The sequence below is a fragment of the Dipodomys spectabilis genome, unplaced genomic scaffold (assembly GCF_019054845.1).
Source record: "Dipodomys spectabilis isolate Male_0828 unplaced genomic scaffold, ASM1905484v1 ptg000081l, whole genome shotgun sequence".
Taxonomy (NCBI): Eukaryota; Metazoa; Chordata; class Mammalia; order Rodentia; family Heteromyidae; genus Dipodomys; species Dipodomys spectabilis.
The window spans coordinates 3,512,955-3,527,083 of NW_024870758.1; the positions used below are offsets into that span (position 1 = coordinate 3,512,955).

Sequence of the window (14,129 nt, forward strand, 5' to 3'; positions counted from 1 at the left end):
TTTATCACTCAGGTCAATCTTCAATACCTTTGCCCAAGTTAAAAATATAACAATGTCAATGTAATAAAAGCTATGGCTAGAAAAAATGAATAATATAACAAACATCTCTTCTTTTGGCATGAATGGCACTAAATCAAGGTGGCTATTCAAACAGTGGCTAGCATTGTTCAAAAACTCTGGAGAGTGTGTTTATTTTCTCTGACTTAGAAAGTCCCTTTTCTTCTGTTTTGCAGGCATTTTACCACACACCACACCTTAATTCATGCCTACAGCAATTTGGCTCAAACATGATGACTAAGACTGAGTGATACATTCATTTAACTAATCCAGTTAAGGGTAACTTAATTAAGAGAATAAAATTTGCCAGCACTTTTCTGCTTGCAGAAGAATATTACATTAGAACATTCATGTATCTGCACTCACTGCCAAAAACACATTAAAACAAAGGATTCACAGAGTCTATCTAAGGTAGGATCAATGGGAGGGAGAGGGGGAAAATAATACTGGGGAATGAAGAGGATTGAAGTACATTACACACACACACACACACACACACACACACATATACACGGAAACTCACCAAACACTGTAAAACAAGAGAGGAGGAAAGTGACTAACAGTATAATAAGACACATAGTATAATATTTTATACTAATATATAACATGTGTACAAAGAACATATAAGATGAGCTTGTTAAAAGTGCATTGTATATATCCATAGAATCATCAACGTAAACCATCTTTCATTATTAGTGTATCTAATTAAAATTAAATTTAAAAACTGTAAAAATAATCTTACTGTTTATCAATACTATTTTACCATGTAAAATATTTTATTTAGCCACATTTTAAAACTTTATTTAAAACTTATATGGGACTAACTACTCAGGAGGCTGTGATCTGGTGATTGTAATTGGAAGTCAGGTGGTAAAGGATTGTCTGTAAAACTCTTATCTGTAATTAACCATCAAAAACCTTAGCCTTGGGCAGAAAAAGTTAAAGGACCATGCCCAGAATCCAAGTTCAAGCCTTAGTACTAGCACACACACAGAATACCAACATGGCTTAAAATATCAGTTTATTCAAAGGTGACTGTTTTATCTCAAAGAGGATATAGTATAGTGCACCTTATTTTTAATCTATTACACATAGTTTCAATCAAGCACAGTTAAAAAAAATTCCCAAGTAGCCTAGAACATGCTCAGAAGCTTTCTATTTAGCATTAGTCATGTTTGAACTCTACATCCTGAACATTCCTGTTTCCCCTCAACAGCATCCTCCTTGGAACCATAAGCCATCTCTGTGTAAGATGCAGAGAAATGCTAGTATCACATTATGGTGCCTCAGATAAACAAAACGACAGCCTCTTCAACAAATGGTACTGGGAAAACTGGATATCCACAGGTAGAAAACCGAAACTAGATCCTTATATATCACCTTGCACCAGTATCAATTCAACATGGATCAGATCAATGGTAGATCTGAAACCATGAAAAATTACCGAAAGTAATAAGAGAAACCTTAGGGCTTATTTTTATTCTTTTTGAATTTTTAAAGATTATCTTCATGTAGTTGTACAAAGGAGTTGCTATTCAACAAAGCAGTTTATGAATCAATATATCTTGATCAATATATCTTGGTCATTCCTTTCAATACTCTCACTTATCCCTCCTCTTCACTCACTCTTATTAATTTTGTTTGACATATATTGGAATCTTAACTACATTCTTTCCTTCATCTCCTCTTCATTTGTCATCTATTTTTCGTTGACCCCATCCCAAACATTTTGAGTACCTGTTTCCAGAGATCCAGAAACCCAACAAATCAAAGAAAGACTTGATAAATGATATTACATGAAGCTTAAAAGTGTCTGAATAGCAAAGGACATAGATAACAAGCTAAAAAGAAAGACTCCAAAATAGGAGGAGATTTTTTTTACAAGATATATGTCAGACAAAAGTCTAATATCCAGAATCTATTTTACTATACTTTGTGTCTCTGAAGTGATTATTTTGGAGGATTTTTACAAACTTTATTTTCATTTACTTTTCTGCCCAAGCTAATTTGAAACCTAGACATGGATCCTAGTTCCTTAGTAGCCAGGATTACAAGCCTGAGCCATTAGTGCCTGGCTTGTTTTTTTTTAATAGTTGGTACTTATTTTCCAACTATGAAATATAAAAATGACTGAAATTATGCTTAAATGAGTGATTTTTATGTGTTTGTTTAGACTAGTTTGATATATAACCTGAAGAGGCCTTTTTTTTTTCTGGTTGTGGGGCTTGAACTCTGAGCCTAGGCCCTGAGCTCTTCAGTTCAAGGTGAGTTGCTCTACCACTTTAGCCACAGCACCACTTCCAGTTTCCTGGTGGTTAATTGGAGATAAGAGTCTCATGGACATTCCTGCCCAGGCTGGCTTTGAACTGTAATCCTCAGATCTCAATTTCCTGAATAACTAGGATTATAGGTGTGAACTACCAGCACCAGCATGAACATGATTTTTTAATGTGATATTTCTTTTTCTCCAAGCAATTGCTCAACTGTTTAATCTTTTCTGTTTTTTCTGAGCTTGGACAAATGATATAAAATTTGTCAAACTGCAGATCACATTTTACGTCAATATACATGTATTTTGAAATGGCAAAACCCCTCAGGGCTGTGTGAGTTTCATGCTTTTATGTATTAAAAGTTCATTGCCAAATAAAACTGAATAAACCACAGAACATATTTTCTCTCCATGTCTGGGAAATGCAAATCATTATAGGTCAATTGCTAATAGGTCCTGTCTCCTTCTCGTGTGTCTTACTTGCAATTTGTTCTTGATTTATTTTAAGCATACAAAATTCATTTTTTGCTTGTTATTTACATGTTTTTAGCTGTCCTCACAATTTGCTTTAGCATGAGGATTACTTTATTCTGCCTTCTTAAAAGTATCATTGTCTAATCTTTATACACATTACATACCTAGCCAAACGGGAACTGCTGTCCTAAACCTCCAGGAACTAAACAGAGAAATTGTTCCAAATATTGCTCATGTCTAGTGTTCATTATCATTCCACTCCTATCCAAAGGAATATTAACCAACAAATAAGAGATCATTACTATGCTAAGAAATTGATCTGTGGTGCTAACCATTTTAGATTCTTTTTTAAAATTTATTATTATGGTGTGTACAGAAAGGATACAGTTACGTATGTATGGTAATGAGTACATTTCTTGCTGAACATTGTTACCTCTTCCCTCATTTTGTATTTTGTCTTCCCTTGAGCTAGGAAAACATTGTTCTTTGTTAAAATTTTTGCATAAATAGAGGCTATGGAAAGTAAATGAAGAATAGTCATTTATTAAGTTTAAAACTTTAATCATCTCAAATAACAAAAAGAGCTATCTTAATTTTGAAAGCAACTAGAGAACTTAAAAAAAGAAAACAGAAGTATACTTGTAAGAAAAAGGCTTAGTCAAAAGCTTTAAAAGGAAGAACAAGAGCCACTTGAAAGGATATTCTAATTGAATTTAATTGAATATTAACTTGTTCAAGATTGATTAGAAATAGCTTATATTTTCTGATCTTTCTTTATTCCAGCACAAAAATTCTGAGTAGGAATTATCTATACCTGAGCAAAAACACTGACAGCCATTATTTCAAATTACACAGTGCCTTACAGAAAAGTTTGTTGAATTTTATCCAATTCTATCTTTTATGGTTAATTTTAAAATTTGAAGCTTGGTGCAATAATGTGTTTCTGAAATACTCCTTTCTTGAATAACTGTGTCTGCTTTTCTTTTTATGTTTGTTTGTGTGTGTGCCATCATCAGACTTGAACTGAGGGCTTGGGCACTCTCCCTGAGGCTTTGTGCTCAAGGATAGTGCTCTATCACTTGAGCCACAGCTCCGTTTCTGTTTGTTTTTTTTTTTTTTGATTGTTAAATTGAGATGAGTCTCAGAACCCCAAGATAAGGGACACAAGTGGGTTTTCTTCCTTTCTAATGCATTTATAAGGTACCATGTGACTTTTTTGTTGCTTTGTATGTCCCTACCCCATGGTATAACCCCTGTTTTCACTGTATTTGATGTTGGTATAATTTGGGGAGGGGAAGGGAAAAAACAAATAGTTTAAATAGGGATACAGGTGGACCCATTGTAGTAATGAGATATACAAGACACTATGTCGAAAAACAAACTTTACAATTTAGGGAGGGGGAATGCAGTTGTGGAGATGGGAGGGAAGGGATGGTAGGGGAACAACAAAGGAGGAGGCAACAATGCTTGATGAGAAATGTACTCATTATCTTGCTCATGTAACTGTAACCCCTCTGTACAGTATTTTCACAATAACAAACTTAAAAAAAAAGAATCTCACCAACTTTCCTGGCTAGGCTGTTTTGAAATCATTATCCTCAGATCTCAGACTCCTGAGTAGCTAGGATTATAGGTGTGAGATACTGGTTCCTGGCTGAGTGTTCTTTAATGACAAACAGTTCCAAGTATAGTCTGACATCATGGAACTGCAGAGCCGGCAGATTGCTCTTTTTTTTTGTTTTCGTTTTTTGTGGGTCATGAGGTTTGAATCTAGGCCTGAACGCTGTCCCCCAGCTCTTCAGGTCAAGGTTAGCGCTCTACACTTGAATCACTGTGCCACTTCCAATTTTTTGAGTGGTTTATTGGAGATAAGAGTGTCATGGACTTTCTTGCCCCAGCTGGCTTTGAACTGGGATCCTCAGATCTCCGCATCCTGAGTAGCTAGGATTACAGGTGTGGTACCTGGCATCAGATTACTTTTAAGTAACAAACAAAATCTAAAGTTGTAATGTTTACACTGTAGGTAATCTGTGAAAAAATACAACACCAAAATGGAGAGTCACTGATAAAATCATCTAATGTTGGGAACATCATTCTCCATCTGGATCCACTGTATCCATGAGCAATCAATGAAGAAAACACTTTAAGGGAAGGAAACAGGCAAATTTTGTTGAGTACAAGCTGAATTATTCCAACAAAACTTGGCCTTTGGTTTTAGCAAGGGATGTCTTTAGTGTATGGGCACTAAAAGAAGGAGAACATATTTTCTATGTTGATCTCTTTTAGAAATTTACGGAAGCCATTGTCAGACCAACACTATATTAGTAAGAATGTTAAGCTTAATTGAGCAGAAGCAAAGTCTGAGGAAAAACTGGGTAACAACATACATTAGAATGAGCAGCTACTATTTCCCTGATAACATGAGAAATACTCATTGTAGCATGTAGCCTCAGATGCGGACAGATTTTTCCCTCTGGAGACACAGAGTGTTCTCTCCAGAGCTTATGAGTTGTGTACATTCTTTCAAATGTAATGGATGCAAAGTGAAAATAATTTCTAAAAGCTGGCATTTGGAGAGGGGGCTAAGATTTGAGGAAAGAGAGAAAATGTACCTTCTATCTCACCTGTGTGAATATGCTGCTCAGTGAGTGAAGTGAATTAATAACCATCAACGATCTGACTTGGTGGCAGGGATTACCTAGTTAACCTTATAAAACATTTTTCATGTTTGTATTATACATTAAAGTAAAATGAAAGGGGAGAACTAATTTATTTTCATTGCTATAAAATGTGATTACTACTTGTCTTTGTGAAAAGCTTCATGATCCACCTACTAGATAAGCGAGGCTGATATGTCAACAGATGAGGTGTCTGGATTTTTGGGGTTTTGGGGAGTTATCTTTTTGCACTCTTTCCTATACAAACTAATTACAATGAAAAGATCTTGTGTTTTGATAAGCCAATCCTGGAAGCTTTGTCTGGAGTCTGGAGTACCTTTGTCTGAAGTACCCTTCAGAATCCATCGGCTAAGTACTCCCAATTACATTTAAGGCAGAGCAAAGTGGATGGCTTGAGCCCTGTAGCTGAAACTCAGCCTAGACAGCATAGTAAGACCTTACCTCAAAGAAACCAAAAAAATCTACAGCAGTACATTTTACAGATTCTAGCAGTAGGATATCCATAGACAATAGTACAATGCTGCTTCTTGTCTACTTTTCCCTCTGGCTCAGATTTTTATTTTCTTCATACAATTCGTTGAAAGCACTAACCAAAAACTGAGGGCAGTTATTTAGAAAATGAAAATATATTTGGGATACTTTAAGTTTTCTCTAACACATATTTTTATTTGGCGCTTCTTAGAATATGAGCTGAAAGATTGGAAACATGTGGGAAAAAATCCTCCTTTATTAAAATCCTGGCTTTAGGGCTTTTCTTTTAGATGAAATCCTGTCTAACTAGAAAGTATTAATATTGAGTTGGATATATCGGCTTTGGAACATAATAATCATAATGACACCAATCATTTATTAAAGTATATTGGCTCCTTGACACCCTCATTATACAATTGATCCTCAGCAACTCTGCAAGTCGTGCTTTTATTATTTCTACCTTATATGTGATAATAAAACTTAGCAAGATCAAATAATGCTTGTATGTGTACATTGCTTCTGATCAGAGAGAGAATTAGATTTCAGCAAAGGCAAACTGATGTGGAATCCAAAGTCACTAAGTTATATTGTCTCTCTTCCATCCATAATTTGTAATTTGAGGGCAATTATGGTGAGAACTATGTTCCTTGAGCTCTGTTTCCATGGAGGTAGGTGAATGAGGTCTCTGAGTAATTGTTACTCTTGTGTTTCTACCTGTAGGTCCCTGGGGAAGGTGTTCAGGAGACTGTGGAGTTGGAGGAGTTCAGAGTCGAGCAGTATGGTGTTTTCATGTTGAAGGGTGGACAAGCCCTCTGTCTCACTGTGATGAGGGAAGCAAACCTCCAAGGGAAAGAAGTTGCTTCCGAGTCTGTGACTGGCACCGTGACCTCTTCCAGTGGGAAGTTTCTGATTGGCATCGCTGTGTCCTTGTTCCTTACGCTCAGGGTGAAGTCAAGCCCAAAGCCGTGGACTGTGTGACAGCTCAGCACGGCCTACAGCACCGGACAGTGCGCTGCCTTCAGAAGCTGAACCGAACCATGGTCGCCAGCGAAATCTGTGAACACTTTGCTCCTCAGCCCCCCACAGAACAAGCCTGCCTCATTCCTTGCCCCCGGGATTGTGTTGTGTCGGAGTTCTCACCCTGGTCCAAGTGTAACCAAGGGTGTGGGAAGAACTTGCAGCACAGAACTAGGGTGGCCATTGCGCCCCCACTTTATGGAGGTTTGCAATGCCCAAACCTGACTGAATCAAGAGCTTGTGATGTACCCATTTCCTGTCCTCTTGGGGAAGAGGAACATACTTTCAGCCTTAAAGTTGGACCATGGAGTAAATGTAGACTCCCTCATCTTAAAGAAATGAACCTTAATGGAAGGACTGCTTTGGATTTTAGTTCCGATTCAAAGGAGGAAGTGGCCTTTAAACATCAGAGCTACAAAGCACACTACCATTCCCAGCGCTGGGATGTAGAGATTGGTTATCAAACCCGGCAAGTTTGGTGCACCAGAAGTGATGGAAGAAATACCCTACTAAGGTAAGAAGCCTTCAGTTCTTGCCTTTGACTCTAAGTCGGGTTTTCAGAAGTTTCTCTCATGCAATATTCAGTTTCAATGATGAATGTTAGAAATGTTATCGTATAATGAAAATACTCCTTTAAATTCTTGTATAGCTAATGCAGTCATATAAAAATTCAAGTTTTCTCTAAAAATTGAGATTTGGATTATATCAATATTTACCATTTTTCTTCATACCTTTATCTTCAATTTCTATTTTGCTTCTGCTACTTTTGTTTTCACCATTATGAAGACATATATCTGAGTTGGACAATTTTTATATTAATAGTAATACTAGAAGTTAATCCAAGAGTGCAGTTTTAGGTACTACTTAAGAAAAAGGTAAATTTAACAATAATTAGAATTATCTACCTATAGCAGGATTAAACTCTTAAAAACATAACTTTAGATTCTAAAATTATTTAATTTTATTTTCTTAAATTCTCATGTATGCCAGGCACTAGTGTTTCATGCCTGTAACCATAGCTACTCAGAAGGTTGACATCTGAAGACACAGTTCAAACCAAGCCAGGCAAGTCTATGAGACTTTTATCTCTAATTAACCACAAAGCTAGAAGTGGATCTGTGGCTTAAGGAGTAGAACACTAGCCTTGAGAACTAAAGCTTAAGAACAGTGTCCAGACCTTGAGTTCAAGTCTCAGAATTGGCACACAAAAATATATAGTTTACAACACCAAAACATAAGCATAGAAATATGTAGATAATAGTAATTAATTTTTGCTGCAACTCTAAGTTCAAGTATTAGTATATTGCTAAATTTATTCCCAGATAAGATACACTTAAATAGTATTTAAATTCTTAACAACATGGCACCACTCTCTTGAATTATTTATTTTATCAGTTGCTGTTATCTTGACTTCCATAGAAGACAACTTCTGCTGTTTATGAACAAAGTATATATCACTTTATACATTGTTCTGATTCATGCCATATATAATTGGCAAGAACCTTGAAGTGTGTTTTGTAGCTTTTTATTGCTTATCTCTGTAAGTCCAGAAGATTAAGCAATTGATTTACACAGTATATGTAAATGTGTAGTTGGGATTATGTAAGAATATTGTTTTAAAAAATTGCATCCTGGCTGGGAAGTTGGCTCAGTGGTAGAGCGCTTGCCTTGCATGCCTGAGACCCTGGGTTCGATTCCTCAGCACCACATAAGCAAAAAGAAAAAAGCCGGAAGTGACGCTGTGCCTCAAGTGGTAGAGCGCTAGCCTTGAGATGAAGAGCTGAGGGACAGCGCCCAGGCCCAGAGTTCAGGCCCCACGACAGGACCCAAAAAAAAAAAATTGCATCCTGTCATCCTTCAGTGAGCATTACATTGAAATTTTTCGTTCCATTTGTATTTGCTCATCTTTATCATTAAAAATAGATTGTAATTTCTGCATCACTTTCAGGTTTATAGAACAGTTGAGACGTTCATCTAGTACCTAGATACTCCCTCATCGACTCAAACAGGTTCCCCTATGCTTAACCTCTTACATTAATCTGAGCTATCTTTGCTCTAATTGTGTTATATACTAAATGATTGAGCTCCTAAGATTCATATGGTGAAATTCTAGTTGGAAATCCAACGATACAAGAAGGTGGGAACTTTGGGAGCTAATTAGAGCCTGAACGTGGAACCCTCTTGAATGACATTAGTATTATTACAAGAATCCTAAGAACTTGCTCTTTCTCTTCTGCCATGAGGATACACAGAAGAGTCACAGTTTACAAGGGCCTTAGCAAAGACCAGTGATGCTGGTCAACATACTGTATGATTTCAATACTGTGGCATTTTGAAAAAGGCAACACAATGGAGATAGTAACAAAAATGACTGCCAGAAGTTCAGAACAGTGGAGAGAGACATCAACAAAGGATTTATAGGGTACCAAATCCACTCTGGACGATACTGCAATGGTGGCTACATGTTATCATATACTTGTCAAACCTATTGCATCTGCACAAACAGTGAAACCAAATACAAATTATGGAGTTTTAGATAATAGTATATCATTATTGGTTTATCAATTGTAACAAAATTAGTCCCTGCCATGGACTAATTTTTGTCCCCCAGTCCCCCAAAAATTAAATGTTGAAAGAGTTTAAGTGTTGAAAACAAAATGTTTGTATTGAAGATGGGGACTTGGGAAGTTAGTTAGGTCGTGTGCATGGAACCCTGAATATGGTATTAGGGCCCTCATAAGAGACATTAGCACATGGCTTTCCCTCTAATATGTAGGAAGACAACCTTTAGCAGTAGTGAAATTGACCCAATTTTAAATTGACTCATAGCTAAACGTTTGCTTTGAGTGACAGAGAAGACTTTAAACTTGACCTTTGAAGTCATATTTAAATTATTGAAACTATTAGGACTTTTAGAGATGGACTGAATGTATTTTATCTTATAAGATGGACATGACCTTATTAATGGCTAGGCGTGCAGTGGGGGATATTTTTTTTGTCAGGTTGACAAGGGGGGGTTTGTGATGCTGAATGTACTTGGATTGTCAATTTACGTGGATTGAGAAATACATGGGAAATTAGTAAAGCTGAAATTTTACTGTGTCTGTGAAGGTGTTTCAGAGAAAATTATGAAAGATGGGAGACACACCTTGACTGTGAGCAACACCACCCCATAGACTTGGTCACAGATGGAATAATTGTCAAAAAGCAGGAGAGCCTGTGAGCATAGGCACCCTTTCTTTCCACTTTCCTATGTTGGCTGTTCTACACACCTTGACCATCATGGTGGCTCTAAAAGTCTGAAATTATGACCCAAAATAAACCTTTCTTCACTTCAGTTATTTCTATGGGAAATGTTGACATAGTGATAGAAGAACTGAGCAACACATCAGTTATGCGATCTATGACTGAATTCAACTCTGTTTTATGTACAGATTTTGCTTTATATAGATATGTATATATGTACATATGTAATATGAAATATGAGTATATAAGATCATGATATGTATTATATACTTAAAATATATCAAGAGGGCTTGGAAGGTGGCTCAGTGGTAGAGCACTTGCCTTGCATGCATGAGGCCCTGGATTCTATTCCTCAGCACCACATAAGCAGAAAAAGCCAGAAGTGGTGCTGTGGCTCAAGTGGTAGAGCACTAGCCTTGAGCTGAAGAACTGAGGAACAGCACCCAGGCCCAGAGTTCAGGCCTAATGATTAACAAATAAATAAATAAATAAATAAAATATATCAAGATACAAATATCAATTAGTATTAATATTAATATGATCAACAAATATAAATTACTAATATAAAGTATATTAATATAACTATGTGTATATTATTATGTAACAAATTATAGTATAATATGATACATATAGTACATGCTACATTATATATGGCATGTTATATATAGTACATACTAATGCTATATATTACTTATTTTTTATAAATATGTCTTATATGTTATATTTTTATATATTATATTGTATGTATTATATAATATTTGAATATGTACCTCTTATATATAGTAGACTATATATTATATAATATACATTATATATAGCATATCATATGTATCATATATACATAATGTTTTAAGTGATAATAGAAATAGATATTTTTTTCTGCTTCAGATTCCCATTACTCTATGGTGATGTATAAGAAATCAGTTGATATTATGCATAATGACCTTGTATGTTGCTATTTTGTTATAACTGCTGATGAGTTTCAGGAATTTTTTTTATTCTTTCAGAATATGAATACAGGGAAGCATGTCTGATTAAAACATTGTTTTTAAGCTGGGAGCTGGTGGCTTATGCCTGTAATCCCAGCTACTCAGGAAGGTGAAATCTAAGGATCACAGTTCAAAGCCAAACCAGGGTAGAAAAGTCTGTGAGACTCTTATCTTCAATTAACCACTAGAAAACCATTACTTGAGCAAAGAGAGTTCAGAGACAGCACACCAGCCCTGAGTTCGAGCCCCACAACCAACAAAAAAATGAAATGTTTTTTAAACTGGGTGCTGGTGGTTCAAGCCTATAATCTTAGCTACTCAGGAGGCTGAGGATCACAGTTCAGACATCCCTGCCAGGAAAGTACATGAGACTCTTATATCTAACCACAAAAACCTTGAAGTGGATGTGTGACTAAGGTGGTACTGTACTAGCCTGGAGAAGAAGCTCAGGGATAGCAGCCAGGCTCTGAGTTCAAGCCCCAGAACTTGCACCAAAAAACCCCCAAAAAGATGTTTTTTAATTTTGTTTTCTTTCTATTTTTCCAATATGGATATTTTATTAGTATAATACATTGTATCAATTCCATTGCAATCTCTATCTCTTTTTTTGTTGTTGTTGTTGTTGTTTTTTTCTTGAAGGATGGCAGAGGAAAGAAAGACTCAGTGCTTGGGATTGTGCTGCTGTTGCTGCCGCCTCCGCCGTCTCCTCCTCCTCCTCCTCTTCCTCCCCCCCCCCCCCACTCCTCTTCCTCTTTTTTCTTCTGCAACAGGGCTATTTTCTATTATATGTCAGCTTCATGGCCTTTATCATATTGTGGACAGTTCTTTATATTTAAAGATTTGTTATTTTGTGTGAATATCTGTGTCTGAATTATTTTTGCCAGTCATGGTTGGGGAGGGGGATTTGAACTCAGTGTCTGGGCACTGTCCCTCAGCTTCTCTTGCTCAAAGCTAGCGTTTTAACACTTGAGCACCACTTCCAGTTTTTTTGGCTTATGTGGTACTGAAGAATCGAACCCCATGCTTTATGCATGCTAGGAAAGCACTCTACCACTAAGCCACATTTCCTGCCCCTATATCTGAATTCTTTTATCTAAGATCAGAGATAAAAGATCAGAGATTAATATATTTTATTTATTCAGTAAATGTAACATACTGGTAATATATTATAAGAAATATGTAATAGTTAGTGGAAACTTTAGTCACTTCAAAAGTAACCCAAAGCAGAATGCAAACAATGGATGGATTTTATTTTTGATCTAACCTGCTCTTCTTTTTATTGGATAATTCATATTTAGAGTTATTAAGCGTTTCCTGCCATTTTCTTGATTTGTGTATTTATTTCCCTCTTCCTGTGTTTACAAAATTGATATTCTAGTGATTTTTGTCTGCTGTTTTTTTGAATTTGGTTGTTTTCCTCCCTTTAGAATTCTTTATAATGCTGGTTTAGTGATCATGAATTCCTATAACGTTTGTCATGGAAGATTTTGATTTCATCAACTAATGTAAATGATAGTTTTGCTTTGTAGATTAGTTGGGGTTGGAAGCTGTTAATCTTCAGTGCTTGGATTATACCATTCTAGGCTCTCCTCACATTGAGGGTTTGTGTGGAGAGGTCTGCAGTGATTTTAATTTTCTTTCCATTGTGATATAATTCCTTCTCTAATTTTGCGCCAATTAAAATCAGTTTATGGCTATTCATGTCTGATATTTTTACTATGATATTTCTCAAACTGTTACTTCTTGGATCCAGACTACTGGGGTTCCAAATGTTTCTGTTAAGCAGGTAAGATTTTCTCTCTTAAGAGTGGGGAAGTTCTCTGCTATTATTTTACTGAACAGGTTTTTGATGCCTTTACTATCTATCCCAATTATGTGTAGATTTTATTTCTTACCCAAGTTTGCCAATTTCTGGATTTCTTTTTTGTAGGTTCTTAGTGGGTTTCCCCCCCTCCGTTTAAACAAAACAAAACAAATCAAAAAACCAGAAACAACTTCACTCTTTGTTCTAGCTGCTTTGTTTTATCATCAACTTCTGAAGTTCTGTTTTCCAATGTGCTTATTTTGTTACCTATCAATCCCACTGTGGTTTGCAAAATCCTATATAGGTGTGATGCATGCCATTATGCATTATTGGGCTTGATTTTTTTGATTGTTTTGAGAAGTTTATTGTTTGTAAGAAATGTTGGCTTTAATTATTCTTACTTATAATGCTTTTCTCTGGTTGTGGTATCCAGCTAATTAATGCAGGCTTCATAGGATAATTTGAGAAATATTATCTCTGCTTCAGTTTTCTGAAAGTGATTTTTAAGAATTGATATTTATGTTCGTTGGGAGGGAGGAGTTAAGGAGGTGGGATGGGAAGGGAGGGTAGGGGAAAAACAAAGGAGGGGGTAACAATCCTTGATAGGAAATGTAGTCATTACCTTACTCATGTAACTGTAACCCCTCTGTACAGTATCTTTACAATAAAAAACATACATTAAAAAAGAATTGATATTTTTTCTTGACTTTTGGTAAAAATGTATCATTTATCTTGTTGCATTCTGTTTTGGAAAATGATTAATTTCTAACTTAATATCTAATAAATTAAATGTAATTTAGATTATTGATTATTTTCTGTGTGTGTTGGTAGACAGTGGCTTTCAAAAATTGGTTTATTTTAGGTAGGCTATCAGGCATTTAATGACCATAATATTCCATTATTTTCCTATATAAAAATTCTAGTGTCCCTAGAAGTTACTATCCTTTCATTTCTGCTATCAATAATGTTATTTTAATTAAAATGTGTATAGGTATATCAATTTTGTCAATGTTTTCAAGGATCAATTTTATTTTTGTTGATTTTCCTTTATTGAGGTATTTGTTCCAACTTCATTGACTTTTCTAAAAGGAAATGATTAATAATAGTTTGAAATTTTATTTCTT

The 14,129-nt window shown here is 35.7% G+C and overlaps 1 protein-coding gene across 1 annotated transcript in view; it reads left to right on the forward strand.

Annotated features, from left to right (window-relative positions):
• Thsd7b (thrombospondin type 1 domain containing 7B) overlaps window positions 1–14,129 on the forward strand; it is an 817,905-nt gene that overhangs the window by 187,110 nt on the left and 616,666 nt on the right. Inside the window, exon 2 of the mRNA XM_042683500.1 lies at window positions 6,670–7,480. Within this exon, the coding sequence (XP_042539434.1) occupies window positions 6,670–7,480 (811 nt within the window). The remainder of the gene's footprint in view (window positions 1–6,669; window positions 7,481–14,129) is intronic.